The sequence below is a fragment of the Hippoglossus hippoglossus genome, chromosome 3 (genome assembly GCF_009819705.1).
Source record: "Hippoglossus hippoglossus isolate fHipHip1 chromosome 3, fHipHip1.pri, whole genome shotgun sequence".
Classification (NCBI taxonomy): Eukaryota; Metazoa; Chordata; class Actinopteri; order Pleuronectiformes; family Pleuronectidae; genus Hippoglossus; species Hippoglossus hippoglossus.
Window position 1 is genome coordinate 30,815,302 of NC_047153.1, and position 19,111 is coordinate 30,834,412.

Genomic DNA, 19,111 nt, shown 5'->3' on the forward strand with positions numbered 1-19,111 from the left:
TTCTTTATGCAGCTGCTTCATGAATCTAACTTGGGTATTGAGATATTTAGAGCTAAAGTAAAAAGAAGACCAATTGTAGTAACTGTATACAGTACTTATGATAATATGGTGTATAGCCTTATAAGATGTTATGTGGCTTGACGTGATTTCTTTATCAACATCCGTTTTTCTTCTTCTACATACAGCTCCAGTTAGCCAGCTGTCCTGATGTCTTTGGCAATGTGCAGCCACACTGGAAAAAGCATCTTCTGTGTGTGTTTATGTGGGCGTGTGTCTGAGAGCACATTATTCCACCATGGTGAAATCTTCTTGTATAAAGTGCAGGCTGACAAGTCATTTCCTCCACCAAGGAGGTTATGTCTTTATCTGCATTTGCAAAAACTACCAAACTGATTTCCTTGAAATTTTGTGAAGGCGTCAGGCATGAGCAAAGAAAGAACTTCTTGAAATTTGGGGTGGATATGGATATGACGATATCAGGCAGTAGCCTTGGTGGAGCTATGTGCTCTCCAAACGCACTTCTAGTTTCGAATGGTTCAGCTTTTCTTTCTAAACGTAAACCAGATCACACTTGTATTCCTTAGCATGGCAGTGACAAAGCACAGATATCTGGATATACAGTCTCAGTGGGCCCTGTCCAGCCTCTAATACATCCATTGTCCAATTTTATTTACAATTTTATTACATTCCGTGTGTCATAATGGATGTGGCACTGTGGTACTGGCACTGTGCAGTGTATGATGCAGATGCACTGTATGGATGTATGTGTGAATGGCAAAAATGTGCTGTAAAAGTGCTGTGAGTGATCATCAAGACTAGAAAAGCACTATATAATCATATATACAATATATATACAATCATATATAATCACATTGATATAAATACATTGACTTCACTGTTTAGCTGCAGCTTCAGGGTATGAGAAAATAGGATCCAGGCTTAAACATGACTGGATGCTTTCTACCAAAGTCATACTCAGGCCTTATATCAATGCTGTATTCAGCCACTTAATTGAGTGTGCAACTCAATGTAAGAGCTGTGTATGATCAGCTGCATGGAGTTTTATTTTTTTATCAGAGCAAGAGGCAAATCCAGTGTGTCACTACAGCAAGAGCACCATGGGGCCAACATATGTTGCGAGGCTGCTGACTGCCACTACAACCTGTCTGCTGGTTTTTAATCTGACTGGGTCGGTTTCAGTAATGCAACAGAGGAGGGTAAATCCCCCTAAATTCAAACTCTTACTTTACCGGGAATGCATCTATGGCTGAGGACTTGTTGTTCTATTTCAGAACTGGAACTTTTCAAAAGCAGGTTATCTTGTCATCTGGCAGAGCAATCACTGAATCTCTGGCACAGTACAGTAACTACATCAGACACACTTACATAACCTTTCCACAAAAAAAGTGTAAGTTGTGTGCTGTTTGAGAAAAAAATCAAGTAGTGCTTGAGCAGTTAAAGATAAAAATAGATACAGGAGTGAAAGCGATACCTTTTATATTTGATCTTATATCTGATCTTAGAGCAGTGTTTTGTCCAACAACGGATCTTAGGTTGCCTGTTTGCATTCACTTTGTGAAGCTCATGAGAGAGCCGCATGTATTTGTTGTGAAAATAAACTGAAACCTTAACTCATTTCAGCATATGAACAAACAAACAAATTTCTTTTGCACATTTTTACTTACATTCAGTTTGGTTGGTGAATGTTAGTCAGTATGGGTCTAGAAACCATGACCTTGTAGAGGTCAAAATGTCTTTTGAGGGGGCCTGCAGTTAAAAGCTCAGCGATGGAGTGGAAGAAGTAAGCTGCTTTCAGACATGCACTGAACTCTGCACATCCTCCATATTTTCTCTGGAGGAGGTGCATGTATGAACTCAAAAGTCAAAGTGAGAGGCTCCAGAGTTTCTGCGGACATTCTCCACCTGGCCCCCTGTTAGAAAGTCTGCAGAAAGTCAGGAGAATCAGATGTGAGAACACAGCGGGGGATCCACCGCTGCAAGCGAGTTGGGGGGCTCCATAGCCTTAACACACGACGACCACAAAAATGAAAAACACAAAAAGACAACAATTATCTTGCCGTGAAAAAGCGGTGACATACATGTAGAAGACACCAGCGAAGATGTCAAGAGAGTTTGAGGTGATACGAGCCAACTCCGGTGTCTGTATGATCTCCGCAGCAGAATTAATAGGTTTCTTCCTGCCTCTGTCTGCTGCACCACCTCTTGCCTGAATAATGCAGAGGATTTGTTGCTGTTGTGAACAAGTCTTTGCAGAAAACCTCCCACTGTGTTGTGCATGTGTGAAAGGCAGACTGCGGGATCAGCCCGAACCCAATTCTCCGGAACCGCAGGTCATGTCTGAAAATGGCTGTAGAAAGCATGAGTCTTACACACTTGTACTAAGCACTACTGGAGGGGTCACTGACTCTAATGTGCTGGTTCAGGCTCTTTAACCTCTCTATATGGCTTCAGTAAACACGTGGTCTCTTACCTTGGGGGGCATGGTTCAGGGTTACAGATTCGTATCATTGCTGGTGGCCTGCTGGACAAATCACACAGGGGGTCCTCCACCTCCTCACCTTGCTTCCTGTTAACACACCTCACAACTGCTGTCTGCTTCCCTGAGCAGAGCACATAGACAAGAGCCAGTTGGACATGATATGGAAAAAGGGGTCAAGGAGCATTTCAGCTGTCAACATTCATTTGAGAAACCTCACCAGCAGCACATGTAGCTGAACAGGCAATGAAGCCCATGTAGTCCCAACTGTAAAGTTCCTCCATCTGGTTGTACGGGGCCCCATGATCCTGGGGGCCTGAAAAGATGCCCCTACATGGCCCTTGGTAGCAGGGCCTCTCTACCTGGGGTCTGTCTTTGCCACACTCCTCGTCTGGAAGGTCCACCTCCGTCTTGGTGAATGAAAGCATCACCCGGCACTTCACCTCACGAGTTTGCTTGCCTGGCCCACAGGTGGCGCTGCAAGGTACCCAGGGCCCAGGTACAAATCTAAAGACAGTTGAGGAGAATATACACAGAGGTTATGACATGCAGCAAATGTTTATAATGCTGATTCACAATGATGAGTGATGATGATTCACAAGGAACCACACCAACACCACCACCTCCAAAAGTGAAGGTTATTGAATGCTCAAACATCTGACGCATGTTTTGTATAAAAGAAAAGTGATCATCCAACAGCAGTTACAATGCACATTGGGTTAATCAACAACAGCAGTAACATATTCAGTTCGTATTACTGATGCTTAGCCATTGAAGGTAATTGATGACTTGTTATGACATTTCCATTTGTTATACCTTGGCAGCTGCAACATATAACACAGTGTGTGCCCCTACAACCAAGACCAACATTGATTTCTCTATACATATTAACTATTGGCTCTCTATTTGACATGTTCCTTCATAATCTCAAAAACAAATTGTAGTTTATTTTGACAGCATCCAGAAGGCCAAAAGTGGAAATACTTAAAAACACATCCTCTTGTTTGATTCACATTTAATGGTATTCTGGTTAAGGAAATCAGTCTTTTTGAATTGTCATTCTCCAACAATTCTCAACTGCTTCCATCTTTACCTACTACAGGAATGAGTTCCAAAGATGCAACTCTCTTTGTGAACAGACCCTCAAGACTAGATAGATGAGTTTGCCTTAACAAAATTGGAAACCAAAACATGATCTTTCCTCAAATGTTCTTGTTAATTAGTGTACCATATCAACATTATTTTTAACATTAAGTTTTATTATTGAACCACATTAATATTTCCGATACAGACATGTCATTTTATTCCATCCATATTGGCTCTATATAGAAGAACACTTTAAAGAAACATGTTTATCTCATTATGATTGCAATAATAAGTTTGTCATTAACCCCACCAACCACACTCATATTCAGAATTGCGAAAGCTTGCTTCAGTCGCATGGTGCTTGGCAGTGGCAAAGACTTTGAGAGAGTTGGGCTGCTTCTCATACCTGGACACTGCACGTTTGATCGATTCTCCCTTGTCTGCCTGATCTTTAAAACTTCTTTCTGCTTTGTCTCAAAGTGGCGCTTAACACTGGACGTTCGACAAACAACATTTTCAAAACATAACGTGCACACAGCACGGTCCTTATGAAAAACAAAGCCACAGTCTTCTGCCCATGAGGGCTGAAATGCCCGTGCCTTCGGTTTTTTAGCTAGCGGGCATGCCATCACCAGTACACCTGAACGGCTGCACTTCACTGAGATTCATGTGGGGAAATGCGAGCGGCGCCGGCTGGGAGGCTTCTTATTATTATTTAATGGCGATTGGCATCCAGCCTATGGTGCATTACTGGCACCTAGTGGCTGGGAGGTGTTAACATCAATCAAGCTAAATAATACAGGCTGCGTGACGGCAAAACCTTTGAACATTTCTTTAATAAGAAATCACCTGTGTGCCAATGACTATGGCGCCTAAGGTTGCTGACCCCTGTACTAGAGGTTTCATCCAGTTAAGAGGGATGTTTGTTCCTGCTACAGCGTCCCCAAAGTGTTTGCCCTGCTATATGGCAACTGTTGAGTTTCTCTCTAATTTTATAAGGTCCCGAGTGTCATGGGTTTGACCCCCATACTAGCTAGTGTGTACCACACTAAATCATCAACCTTAACAAGACCAATGATCAATACCTGCACCTCAATTTACTGCCTCCTATTTATGAACCGAGCCTCAGATGTTTCTACTAATTCCTCTCCACCAACCTGGACAATGCTCACTCAACATCCACACTGTTGATCATCTTTCCAAAAATAAATTCTGGAATATCTGGAATTTCAAAACAGGTGGTAATGGGTAGCACATATTGTTACAGCGTGTTACTAAGAACGCCAAGGTCATGGCTTCAACTCTAACTAAGGCGCTTCACTGCAAGTCAAGTGTAACCATCTTCCAGGTGGATGTTTTGTGTGGGAATTATTTGATTTATTGATAATTGATACTTTAATTGATAAAGCTGAGGAAACTAAGTTTACTGGTAACCTGCCACAGATGAAGTCCTGGTGTTTTATGTTTTTAGACAGTGTGGGTTTTGCAGTTAAAAGTTTGGCGATGCAAGATGTGACAGGTATTTGGTTGATATAGCTCTGCCATGTACCAACAGGCCCAATAATGCATTTTGCTATTTTGTAAAAGCTGGTGACTGGTGACCCTTAGGTACAGGTTACTGGCATGTCTGGGGGTTGAACCAATAGCACACTTTATAGTTTATAGTTACAGATTCTTTGTACTGGCCTCTATGGGGATGAATCCATGACCTTGGCATTATTAGCACCGCAATCTAACCAGATGAGATAACCAGCCATGTTTACAGCAAATATTTCTATCATATATTATTCAAATATAATTTTGGGAAGAATAAACAACGGGGTGGATTTTGAGTCAGGTGTAGGGTTGGTGCTTGAGGAGAATTCATAAAACAAGGTTTGCTTCACATGTGGGAGGTACTAAATACTGGCACTGAAACTTTACCATCATCAAGTCAAAATTATTTAAATTCTACTTTCTGCATATTTCTTTACTTCTGTAATTTTGTTTTGAAACTGAGTGACCAGTCAGTTGTTGTTGTTGTTGTTATCTCTTTTTAAAGTGGCAGTAAGTCTTTGTCTTTTCATTACAGCGGGGTATGCATCATTGCAGATGCTTTTCATTTTAATTTAAGCCCTACATTTTGAGTTTTCATGCGATTCAGTATGCTTCATATCTGGATCTAATTCTCGCCTGATTTTTTCATTAATAAATATTCTGATAATAAATAAATACAATAATGGTAATAATAATCTGACCTAAAGGGGAATTCCTCGAGTTCCTGTAAGTAAAAACTAAATTTGCTTGAGTTCACTGTGTCTCCTTCCCATATACCCACCACAATAATGTTGAGATAAACCACTCCATCTGCTTCATGTAATGAAATCCTAAAGCTGCTGACTGTCAGGAGCACCAGACGTAATGTGCAGCAGTGAGCTTGTTATGGCAGCTAATCTGACGTGAGCAGAGAGTTAGGTTCCCTGGAGGTCAGGCTTTCTTGAGGGGAACCTTTTTTGACATTTGACAGTGACTTGATTTAGCTCAGTCACACAGATTTTAAGACCTGCATAAATCAGTAGGAGTGAATTGAACTGATAGAATTTAAATAAAGAGAGATAATTGCTTAATGTGGGATTCTACATCCTTATTGTCATTTCTCCCTTATTTGTCTGTTGTTATTATGTAGAGCTCCGAAAGTATAGGGAAGTGGTCTCAGACTTCCATTTATCAATTATTAATAATGGTGGGAGGTGATGTGATCTGTGAAAACCAGGCTGTGTCTTGAACAACTTTGAACCAACCTAATGGAAACTGCTTGCCCCAACTTATTTAACCTTTACTGGACATTTCATGAACTTTTACTTAGAATTGTCTCCAAATGATTGACACCAACTTAAAGTAGTCAGTGGGACTTAAGTGTAAAGTTTGTAAGTAACAATTTGCATATCTGTGTATCTAGCTCTGCCAGCATAATACTCAGGCTTTGAGTATGAATATAAGACTGTTTTGTCTAATAATTTAGCTGGATTAACATAGACATATAGAGATAAGAGGGACGTGGTGAAGAATGGGAAGTCAGAGGATGAGCTGAACAAACACACACATACACACAATTGCTGTGTACTTGTGGCTAGCTGTCAGCTAACGTCCGAACCATAGCTTGCATATAGTCTAAAGGTAATGATACTGCACAAATGGTACACCGTGAGGTTTTTGCAGCACTTTAACATCGTCATGCTACATCTGCCTTTTCTTCTGAGAGAGGACAGTCATTATTCACATAAGCAATGGTTTGTCAGAAACATAGAGTCAGTTTTTAAGAGTTGTTGTGGTTGTTCCTCTAGTAAGGGCAGCCGCTCTTCTTCTTCTTCATCTGTTCCGTTTATTGGCAGGTGGCAACCAACGCCAAGGTGCATTACTGCCATCCACTGGATCTGCCTCTCCCTGTTGATTCCCCTTAGGGCAGCCTCTCTTAAAATTATATTAATTTAATCGTTTCAGATCCCCCTTTAGTCCCCCTTTAATCCTTTTTAGTGCAATTTTCTTAATTATTACACAAGACCTAAATGGCCTACATAACATTTCTCCGTGCCTGCTGCAAAGTCACTGAGGTGTGTGTGGGAAGTGTTTGACTCACATATATTAGTGTCTGCACAGTTTGTGGTGAGGTTTGTGAGGTGTGTATGAGCTGTGTGAGCTGATGGATTCCAGTTAGGCTATCAGAGCTGACCAGGCCCAGAGCAGAAGGCAATGAGCACGCTTATCATCAGCAGCGGAAGGAGGGGAAACAGAACCAGACATATTCACACAGGGCTGGATAAGCTGTGTTTGCCGATGTGTGTGTGGTTTGTCCCAAGCACTTTACTTTGAGCTACAAACCTACAAAGATTGAACAAAACACACCGACTGTTTAACACAACCTCCATTTCTACCTTCTGAGCCACAGCTGCTGGTAAGAAGTAGAAACCAACTGGAAAACTAGGGTTGTTTGTACATTCTATTTAAAGTCTTTCACTATTACTAACTGATTTTATCTCAGATATATATATATATATATATATGCTTTGTGTTTGTCTAAATGTGCATGTGTGCATACTCACGTGGGGTCCTCTGTGGCAGTATGGTGTTCCTCCAGTTCGTGAGCTTGTTTTAACCAGGGTATCTTGGCCTCCACTGGCATGGATTCTGACAGGGAGACAATAAATAAGTTACACGTAGTAATCCCAGGGATCAGTATTCAGTATTACTGATTCATGCCCTGATCCAACCACTGATTAATACATCAAGCACATCAGAGCAGGAAACTGGTCCTAAGTGGACCAGGAGGGATGCATGTTGTTGCTTAGGCATAAAACTTTCTGACTTTTAAGTGTCCTGATTCTCAGGAGTTCTTAGCAAGAGGTGAATGACTTGAGGTGAGCAAAAATCAATTGGAATAGATAGACTGAATATAGTAATTTATTATCTTATTTATAATTATATAAATGAGCAAGATACACAAGTTGACGATGCAATTATTCCATCCACTCAATCTAAAGAAAAAGGATGCAACAAGCAGTAAATGTGCTAAAACGTCAAGTAGCAGGTGAATGACCTCCAAACCTATGGCATTATATAGGCACATGGCCAAGATGTATAATCCCCATTTTATAACCCTTTTGTATCTTCCATGATTGTCATAGACCATATTCACCCTTTGCAAGAGCAAAAGCCTGCAATGACTATTTGATGGTGAGTTTTCAAAACTTGGTGATAACGGAACTGAACATATACGTCATTTATAGTGGAACCAGAAGGTGTTAGCGAAAACCTACAACATAGAATCTTTAAACTGAAAAGCAACAAGATCAAACAGCGTCTTGAAAATGTTTCCATTTTGAGGCAGGCCCAGATTGGGGGGGCAATTAGATAGCTGGTGTGGGCAACTTTTCACACATGGACTTAGTGTTGAGAGTTTTTCCAAGTCGTGGTATAATAATAATAATAATAATAATAATAATAATAATGATAATAATAATAATAATAATTATAATTATAATTATTATTATGTTTGGCGTCTAGGCTCCAACTTCATCATTCCCCCATATGATTACACAGATATGATGGGAGTGATGAGCAAATACTTATAACCCCCGTTGGAGCCTACAGGTGGATGCTGGGGTGGTGGAGGGGCTGAAGCAACTGGCAGCAATACTGCAGCAGCAGTACGAGCAAAGGGGATGATGGGGAATTTCTCTCTGCTTAAATAGACCACCTGATAAGGTGGGTGTGTATTATAGATGGTTGAGGAGAGTGAGGTATGTCACATGATGTATGTCACATGATTGGAGCAGCGCAGCTCGAGTTGGCTGCCTGAACTAGCTCGCAGGCGTCGCTCCATTCAATAGAAAAGAATAAAGTTGACTAATTGGGTGGGCAGAGTAGTAATTCGGGTGAGCATTCCCCACCCCTGCCCACTTCTGGATCAGGGCCCGTTTTGACGAGACATTCACTGAAGTTTGCACCTGTGTTTGAGACAATCTACTGCTGTGGTTAGCTCTTTTCACAACTGACTCTCACTGTATTTTTGATCAGAGAACCAGCTGCATGTAGGATCGTCATCTTTGACATTACACGTTGGCCAAAGAGAAGCAGTTCCAGCCATCGCATTAGAGAGGTTGCTGTGATCAGTAATTCATAGCCCTGGAAGGAAGTTATAAAAGTGGAAATGGCCCTCGATAGGGAAAAGGTTCCCCACCCTTGGTTTAGACTAAAGTAAGGTCTGTGTGTTTGACAGAAAGCACTCACAGCATACTGTCTGAGTTTGAATTGGATATTAGGGAAAAAGCTCTTAACATGCATGTGAGACTATGAGCTTCTTTGTGAGTGATTAAATAGCTCTTAAAGAACTCGGTTTAATTAGGAGGGATGCTCGTTTATGGTGCATCATAAATTAGGGGCCACATGATGGAAGCTAATGTAAATGAAACCTGTTGTTTTTGTAGTGAGGGTGGGGACTGTGTGGGACACAGCTAGTGCGCAAAGTGGAACGGTCAAAAAGGCCTGATTCACAACTGCAGTGCTGTTCTTTCTACCATACATCACACACTTGAAGAGTACATGTATGTGCACACAGCACAACCCATGGAAAAAAACATATTAAAACATTTCATATATCATTTTGACTGCACATAACATCTACATTAATAGGCTAAATTGACTTTAGGATCAGTATGTAGCTTGTATGTGCAATACTATAGTACTGTACTGTACCATACCTTACATTAGATAATGTATAAATAATGTTTTTCAAAGTCCAGATATTAATATGCAATGGTATGTAAATGTATTTTCAATGGAGTTCTGGAAAAATGCTTTTTACTTTCATTTGATTGGGCCTTTGTACCTTTCAGTGACACTGTATACCTGATATAGTGCCACACCCCTTTCCCCTACTGTGTTTTGGACATCACTGTTAATATGCTAACAGCTCTCCATCAATTATTAGTGTCCTACCTCTAGGCTTGTGGCAGGCGATAGGGACCAGACAATCTTCTTTAACGTGAGGTTTGAGTGATGCTTCACAGCCTCCAATGTGCTGTCCACGATGGTCGATGCACAGAACCACCCGGTAACGCAGGCCTCGGCCGCACGTCACTGTGCACTGAGATGTGAGAGCAACACACACATTAATACACTTGCTCAGATACCACACACTATACAATTTACATAAATGAATTCAAGTGGGTACGGTTGATGAATAGATGAATTCAGAGGTCTCCAAACGTTTAGGCTTTTGACCTTTAAAAACATATATGTCTAGTTAAGTCCACACATTGGAACCATTTCAAGGAGTGATTGAAATGGTTAGAACGGCTGGAAAATAAACATACGTTTTTGTTTAGCACAAATGTGTTTTCCCTGCTTTTCTTTATTTTGAATGTGTAAGTGGTACAGTGTCCTGGGGTCCTGAACTATAACTGTTTGATAAGTGATTTTAATGACTAATCAATGTTTAAATCTGTCAGAGGACTTACTGCTTAGTGGACTCTTCAAGGGATTTATCATTTTTATTGCCGGTGTAATCAGACACTCACTGACCTGAGACCATTCCATGGCCACCCACTGGGGGCAGGGGAAGCTGTTGCAAATCTGTCGGGTGACAGGTCGAGGGGAGTGGGTACACTTCCACTCCTCCACCTGAGAGAACTGTCCCTGGCTGTCCTCCTCTACGCACAGTACACTGCAATCCTGCCAGCCACCACTACAGGACACAGAGCACTGGGTCCAGGGGCCCTGCTCCCAGCTGCTTACAAAGGGAGGGAACCAAATTCAGTGAAAGCTTATCAATTAATTATGCATCTAACATTGTTTAATAACAGTACAGACGGCACCTCATTTGAAAGAGTGATGATGTTTTTCTCAAAAACATTTAATTTAACAAACTTTAGTCTGAGCACCTGTTCATGTTATATATTCATTAATCCTGCAGATACAGGCCAGGAGCTTCAGCTAATGTTCACGTCAAACTTCAGAATCAGTAAAAATGTGATCTCAGTGACTTTGACTTTTTTAGGAAAAATCTCCTATGATTCAAAGAGCCAAAGGTGAGCAGCATTTCTGTGTTGGTGAGAGAGTTCAGAGGAGAGTGGTCAGACAGGGTGGAGCTCACAGACTGGCTACAGTAATTCAGATAACCAGGCTTTACAACTGTGCTGGGCAGAGAAGCATCTCAGAATGAACACACAACACACACACATCCAACCTTGAGGTAGCTGGTTCTACTCACTTGTGTCACCAGTCTAGGTTGCAACTGGTAGTGTGATGGGGAAATACATGTTTTCTCCTCATTGTTTGGCCTTAGTCTGAATCAACCATGATTTAAATATCACAGTTTATCTGCATATTGTTGTTCATCCCTTTATGGTCACAGTTTACAATCTTCTATTGGACACTTCCAGGCAGATAATGCTCCATGTCACATAAGAAAAGTCTCAAATTGGTTTTATGAACACGACAGTGAGTTTAGTGAACTTCAGTGACCTCCACAGTGTGTATCCAGTAGAACTTTTAGTGTTAGAACAGGAGATAGCAGCAAAATAAAGTTTCCTATATCTTGGGAAATCAATAACATGAATAAATGAAGCTTGAAGTTTGGGAGCACAGCAAGTACCCAGTATTTGGATGGTGTTCCTGATATAGTCCTTAGCGCATGGTTATGTCTCTGAATGCTGAAAATAGTTTTTAATCTATCCGATTTATAAATTGTTATCTAAATCAATACAGTGTACATTGGCCCTATATGCCTAGTGTTCAGGGTGTGCATGAGAGCGTGCTGCCCACAGGCTGACTGCAGGCTCACTTCACTGCTGAGATAGGTGACTGCCTAACAAAGGTTTGCTCTTGTTTTAACATGGTTTTTGTCAGTTTGCCTCTTCACTTTCTTTGCATCCTCCGTCAGTGAAGCTTATTTTCTCCGTTTCCATACTTAGGTGGATTGTTTCACAGTGTGACCCTCACTCTGTTTTGGCCACGCAATGGTAGATGCGCTCCCCTAGTGCTGTAAATCAAGCCTCTGTTCCTCCACAAAATGTTTGAAACCATTGTACAAGCTCCATCCTAAAAATTGCACAGTGTAAACAATGCTTACAGGGAACCAATCCAGTGTCATTACTCTACAGCTATTACATTGTGCAATCAGCATTTACTTCATAATGACATGTTGAAGCAAAAAAAACATTGCTATAATCTTGATGTGGATAATAGGGAATCTTATATTATATTTTGGTGCTTAGTTTTTAACTTTTAAATTATCAATGGGGCAGAACTCTCATAAAATGATTTTAAAACTAAAATACCAGCCAAGTACTGGTTAGTTCTAATATCTATGGTTCACAATACATGGTTGAATGAACCTATGTCTCTCTCCACTATGTGGCGGCTGTGGCTGAGGGGCTAGAGAGCAAAAAGTGCTGCCCATAGATGCACTGTATGAATGTGTGTGATTGGCAATAAACTGTATTGTATTGTAGAGCACTTAGAGTGGTCATCAAGACTAGAAAAGTGCTATATAAATACAGACCATTTACCATTTAGTATCCTAATGCTGTTTCTATTCCTGCTGTGGATATTCATGTGTGGTAGCTCTGTGTGGATTCAGGGAATCGCCTGTTGAGCTGTGTGCTTGTGACGACCGGCCCTAGCCCTTGTATTTCTTATGATTGTTATGTAGGTCTGTACCTTAACTATGATGCCAATCTTCTATTCTGTTTTTATCAGAATAACCTGCATGATGTATGTTGTTTCAGTACCTGAAAGCACTGATGGCTGTGGGCAGACAGGCAGACATTTTTATGGTCATAAGACAGAAGTGAAAGGACAGGAAAGTCATGGAACAGCCAGGGAGAGAGAGACACAATGCACACTTCCATGTGGTGCCACCGTAAAATATGGCTCTCCTGAGAGGCACTGTGCAATTCAAACACTGACACAATATGATACAATTTACTAATGAAACATATTCAGCGCAACACACAGCAGAAATAATAAAGTTATTTGACCTGTCAGTGGAGCTTAAAGTCAAGATGGCTTCTGGAAAAAAGCCTTGCACCTTCCAATTTACACACATCAGTGAACTCTCTCTCTTCACACACATTCCAAGTGTAGATGTGCAGCAGTGGGCTGCAGTGTTACACAGCCAAGCACATCTAAAGGAAATGATGGCTTATTATTGTTCTCTGCCTGTGACAGAGTGTGAGGCAGTCTCCACCAATCACTCCCAGTCGGACCACTGTGCCAGGAGCTGAGCTCACAGAGCTGAAAGCCCCACATCCAAGGAGCACACTGCCAACTACTTTTGGAGGAATTATTTTTAAAAAGTCATATGCAGAACTGGATTGCTCACTCTCCCCAAGATAGATGAAGTCAGAGTGGAGGAGGCAGAGGCCGGTGTTGATTGATGAGTAACGCTTTGCTTTGGGAGACAGCTGCAGTGGAACAGAGCACAGTAACTGTTTTTGAGACACAATGGAATGAAGATGATTTTTTCACCATTTGCTCCTTCTCAATGTAAAATTGGGGCAGGCCAGGGCAGGTATTTTCAATCTGTTTGCGGCTGAAGGGAGTGTAGTAGCGGAGAGGCTTTTCACAACCCAGACTATATTTTATTATTCATCTTGTTCTTTGCTTTGATTTATTAAAACTCCAGTGAAATGACGGCTGCTCTGCCTTTTGTTTTTGGCCAATTGAGAGCAGTGGAAATTTATTTATATACCACCACCTTTTAAACTCATATAAATTGTTTGAAGGCAGTCACACATCCAATGTACACACATAGCATAATCCCTCCTTTGGCATCAGGATTTTGTTCACCTAATGAATTTGAGTCCTAAATTCACTCATCTTTAAAATCTGCTTTGGTGTCCACCAACCTCTGAGAAAAATGTATGGCTCTTTAGCTGTGAAATGTGCCACTACATTCACCAGCAAAAAGTTTAGTACATTCTAGTTTATTAAATTGTATTTAATCATTCATAACATAAATACTATAATTTAAGACAAATGTAACATTTTAGGTGACAACACAATAAAAATAAAAGTAAATTATTAAAGTGAGTCACTATTTCCTACTAAGAATGTAAAAATGTATGACTAATAACTTTGGAAGGCTGTTGTGTCACATGTTAATAAATTCCTCCAGGCATCTTGTGTGGAGGATTTACAGCAGCCCTCCCAGAGAGGGAAGTTAAATATGCTGAAAGGACTCTCAATAACTCTTATTTTCATACTTCTAACTGCTACTTCTCCCCTTGTTACTCCAGGGTGCATCATGGGCGTATTCCAACCAGTAATTACAATCACAAATGTCTCACTTTGTGCCCCCTCACCTCCCGTGTTAGACCTCAGCCAACACTCTCTCCAAACTGGAAATATGTCAAACGGTAGAAAAAAGTTGTGAAGAACAGTTTCCAGTAACTTTTAAAATGAGAGATTGTAGGAGTTACTCACCGAGGCAGAGGTTGGAAGTGGTCATATGGCATCACCTCTTTGAATCCATCACTAGAGGAAACAAAATATTACACAACAGAATTCTCAGTTTATAAGATTATGGCATGCTGTCAGAACAGCATGCCTTGACGTCATATAGGGAATCCTGTGAAGGCATACATGAAAACTGTAAGAGCACTCAGAATGATTCTTAACTTCTTAGCTTCGGCCTTCATGGTCGTAATAAAGTCATAAAAGGGTGTCAAAAGAAAATGCTTTTTACTGCCGATTTATAATTTCTGCTCTTCAGCCTATTGATCAAATCCATTGATCCAGCCCTTCATTAATGGGCTGCAAATTAGTGTTTTACGTGTTCTCTTATATATCTGGGAGGTTTTGAACTTGTAATAAGTTGGCTTGGCCTGAAACTCTGAGCTCTGTCTAATCAGATCCTCAGCAAAGTCCTTCCAGCATTGCCAAAAAGCCTGGAGCACTAACAGGACTGGGCCTCTTTTAAAGTCAAAATAATAAATGTCATTCCCAACAGTTGAACTAATCATTTGAGACTCAGTGGATTGTATGCAATGTGAAACATTTGTTTCAGTCTGAATCTCTGCAGTTTTCAGGTCATCACAGGATCAACGCCTGTCTTTGTGTATGTATTGTATTGTATGTGCATGCTTGTTTGTACATGCTCTATGGTTTACTGTGTGTGCTTATTGCTTGTATCTGTTTAAATGTGCTTCTTAAACAGATTTTACTCGTCTCACCTGCAGCTTATAAAACACATAGAGTAGCGTTCTTGTTCTTAACATTTTCTATCTATATGTTTAGGAGAAATTATAACATCTAGCAAGGAACAACAGATGAAAACTGGTCTTTGCTCACTTTGGCACAATTATAATATTGTTTATCAATAAGCAAGTAACCAGAACAGAAATACGCACTTGGTAGAATGATGCATCGTAAAGTCTAATGATGTCCATAGTTAGTCATTACTTTTACAGTCACTGCACGGTAGTTAAATATAAGTCTTTATAATAGCCATAGATAAAATGTTCCTATGATATCACCAATGTAAAATAAAACTGAAAATGATGTCTACCCCTCTTTGCAGGGGTCCATGTTGCACTCCTTGAGCTTCGGTGTTGGTTTGGTGTTTTCAGGATAGCTGTTGCAGTGATGCTCAGGCAGGGTCTGGTTGGATCGGATGTCTGTGCACTCTGCAGAGTTGAGCTGGTAGCCTGGGGAGGATATTGGACAGAGGCTCTTTAAACTGGTGAAGCTGGACATACAACAGCTTCAACAGAGGATAACAAAAACAGAAACAATGTTAAACGATCATAAAACATGCAAACTGTTTGCAGTTACTATCAACTGACAGCCCCCTCACCTCCTCCACAGGTGACAGAGCAGGGGAAGAATTCAGTCTCCCTCCACTGGTACCTAATCGGCTGGTAGAACAGAAACTGGACAACTGTGTCCTTGGGGCCTCCGTACTTCATCTGGACAACATGTCGGGTGAAGAACAGGATTGTGTTAAGTAGTGTAAAGTAGAGGATATCATAGTCTAGAACATCAGAGGAAAGTAGAACACAGCGGAGCTCTACAAGTGACTATAAAACTCTGGTGTACAAGAGAAGACACAGTAGATGGCAGTAATGCACCTTGACGTTGGTTGCCACCTGCCAATAAACCGAACGAAGAAGAAGAGAAGACAGAATGAACTCATAGAAGTGACAACAGTATAGAAGATAAGTGGATGATCAACCCCCCCCTTAAATTTCTGATTTACACTTCGACACAAACTGACTCTGTCAGTGTTTCTAAATGAAATCGTTCCATCTTCTTTCAAAGAGCAAACAGCTGCCTCAGATAGTAGAATGTGTGCTATTGAACAGCCCTTCCTTTTCTTTTGATGATGGAATTGAAGTTTAGGTCACAACCTCACAGTTTTGGATAGGATTTAAACGTATCCACTAAACTACTGAATGTGCTTTCTATACACCGAACACACGTGGAATTTGTGCCTGCAATGCTACTTCACCACAAATGCATCCATCTTCATTCATCATTCATTGTCATTCGTGAATTTGAAAAGTTGTCAGATAATCACTGGCCTCTGTGCAGTTTCCTACTGTTGTCACTCAGCCCCAATTCCATTGATGATATTTTGTAATTTCAGACACAGTTACATTACCACTTTGGTTTTGGTCTCTTTCAAGCACTATGACACTAAGCGATTGCAACCTCACTGTAACAATAAGTCTCCAGGAAGTAACAGTCATTTCTCCGGACCTTTTCCCCATGAGTTCAGAAGAAAAGTGTTGTGCATAGCCTACTTAACAAAATAATAAGTTCTTCTTAAAAAAAAAGGCTCAACAATTTACTAAAACAACTGGGAACTGTAGTATTTAATTTTTTTTTTTATCAAACACAACTCAAACAAGAGAAAATTGATCATTGATTGTGGACACATTTCAGCTTTAGATTTGTTGCCTACCATCTTACATACACACTCCAGTGGGAATATGTATGTGAGATTGATTTAAAACAAACTACAATTAGTGTATTCATGGTAATGAAGAACCATTTCACGTAATGCAATGGTGTGGCTCATGAATGTGGTTTTGAGAGTTTCTAGACAACAATGGAGCTCCGTACATAGAAGAATGAGATAGATAAGGTTTTGATCCACACACATTCGGATACATTAATTATTGTTTGGGGACTTCTCAATATAAATGTATCTGTTCTTGTAAAAGCTCCAATAGTTTGGTGACTTGTAGAAAAATTATATTTATATTGGTCACATTGGTGAAGGTAATTGAAAAGGCTTTTATCTTTGCAAGACTTCTGACTGTGTAGAGAAAGTGTTGAGCTCAAGAGCTTGTCTTTGCTATACACTGTAGAATAAAGAGGGTCGTGAAACAACACGGTCATGTGAGGAGATATTTCTGTAAGATTGAGCAGCTCCTGGCATTTCTACATATTGAGTAATAGACGTATTTATTTATGTTGTATCTCTCGTATGTATAATAAAATATGGACATCAGAAGTTGTTTTTTTTCACCTTGATAAAGTAATCTGCATTGAGTGGACCGTGTGTCCTGAGTGTCTGCCTTTCTGTCCCTCTTTGAAAATCCAAGGAGGTGTTTCCTATCACGTAAGAGCCTGTGGACATCAGACTGGTCTCCTCCTTCCTTCCCTGAAGAGAGATGGCTTCGATGGCTGAGGGAGAGACACAACAAGTGGGATATTTATCACTTGACACTTTCAATCATAACATCACATTTTAACTTCAAAGAAAAAGTCATATTCAGTAAACAGAAAAAGGCCTTGGCATTAGTGTAATTAATGTGAATGTGAGACACAATATCACTTTGTTATGTTCAATCTATCCACTTAATGCTGGTCATTCTGGTGCTGTGGTGGCAGCAGGCTCAGCAGGTGGCCCTGGAGAGGTGTCCTGTCAGATGGCCCAACCACCAGTTCTCCTCCTTCCAAATGTCGGAGCTCCTCTCCTAATCTTGAAATGCAGCCACCCTGAGAATGAAATTCATTTGAACTCTCTAACTTGTATCTGTGATAGCTGTTGACATCTATAAAGGGATGCCCGGTTTTCAATTGATTCAATGGTAACTTATCCATGAACCTCCCCACAGCAAGATTGTATGCTTTAAACTTTGACATGACCATTAGAGAGCAATTTACCAATATTCCTCAGCAGAAAACCCTTGGAAGTCATATCCATCATTCTTGATCAGTCAGGTTTATGTGACTTGCATCAATTTGAATCATTACTGCTACATCTTTGAGAAACTGTGTCCCATCAATTTGTCCCATCAGAAAGCTCTGTATATTGCAGTATATGACATCACCATTGTAACCATTGCAAAGAACACTAATATCACTCTTTCAGTGCGATGAGCCTTTTCTGAATTTGAAGGGAGTTTGATTGTTTGATAACAAGAACAGCAACCCATTTTGATGCAGTAATTCAATTTGAGCACATTGTAATATTTGCATGAACCATAGACTGTATATAATGGCAACAGCGTTCATTTAGCGAACATTAGCAGACGAGATGTCCCTCGACTACAGGATTGGGACAGATCTGCACATTATATCATCTACTGTACCTGTGTCTGGTCTGTTCTTACTCTCATTCTCATTGGCCCTTAGGAGACAATGACACAACATTTAGTTTCATTTTTCAAAATAAAAGATTCAGAGGCTCATGTGCTGCCACAGTTCCAAATATCTGATGAGGATGATTCAGACTGTGAATCAATAAGGGATTGTATATTGAAAATTGCAAAGAACTGCCTTCCTTCTAACAGGAACAGCTCAATCAGAGTTTACTTAACTGAGACTTTGCAAGAAAAGCACACTAGTTGGATGTACTGCTGCATTTACTGCAGTCACTGTGGCCCTACACTCGTGGGGCAGTCCCACATTATGTTTACATGTGGTATTTTTTTTATTAGCTGCACTATTTAGGCCAACTTGCTTCTCGTACTAAATTTGTATACATGTGACACATTTCGATTATTCATCAAAAAGCCAGTAAATAATAAAAAA

The 19,111-nt window shown here is 40.5% G+C and overlaps 1 protein-coding gene across 4 annotated transcripts in view; it reads right to left on the reverse strand.

The window, feature by feature from the left end:
• adamtsl3 (ADAMTS-like 3) overlaps positions 1–19,111 on the reverse strand; it is a 198,397-nt gene that overhangs the window by 35,929 nt on the left and 143,357 nt on the right. For 2 of the 4 annotated variants that reach the window (XM_034581509.1, XM_034581511.1), the window contains exons 9-17: positions 17,601–17,758; positions 15,921–16,032; positions 15,633–15,771; positions 14,549–14,599; positions 10,643–10,847; positions 10,058–10,205; positions 7,663–7,747; positions 2,718–3,004; positions 2,492–2,621 (exon numbers count right to left, since the gene is read on the reverse strand). In XM_034581509.1, the coding sequence (XP_034437400.1) occupies positions 2,492–2,621; positions 2,718–3,004; positions 7,663–7,747; positions 10,058–10,205; positions 10,643–10,847; positions 14,549–14,599; positions 15,633–15,771; positions 15,921–16,032; positions 17,601–17,758 (1,315 nt within the window). Of the gene's footprint in view, positions 1–2,491; positions 2,622–2,717; positions 3,005–7,658; positions 7,748–10,057; positions 10,206–10,642; positions 10,848–14,548; positions 14,600–15,632; positions 15,772–15,920; positions 16,033–17,600; positions 17,759–19,111 lie in introns of those variants that run through there. The other 2 variants (XM_034581514.1, XM_034581512.1) reach the window with 2 other exon arrangements.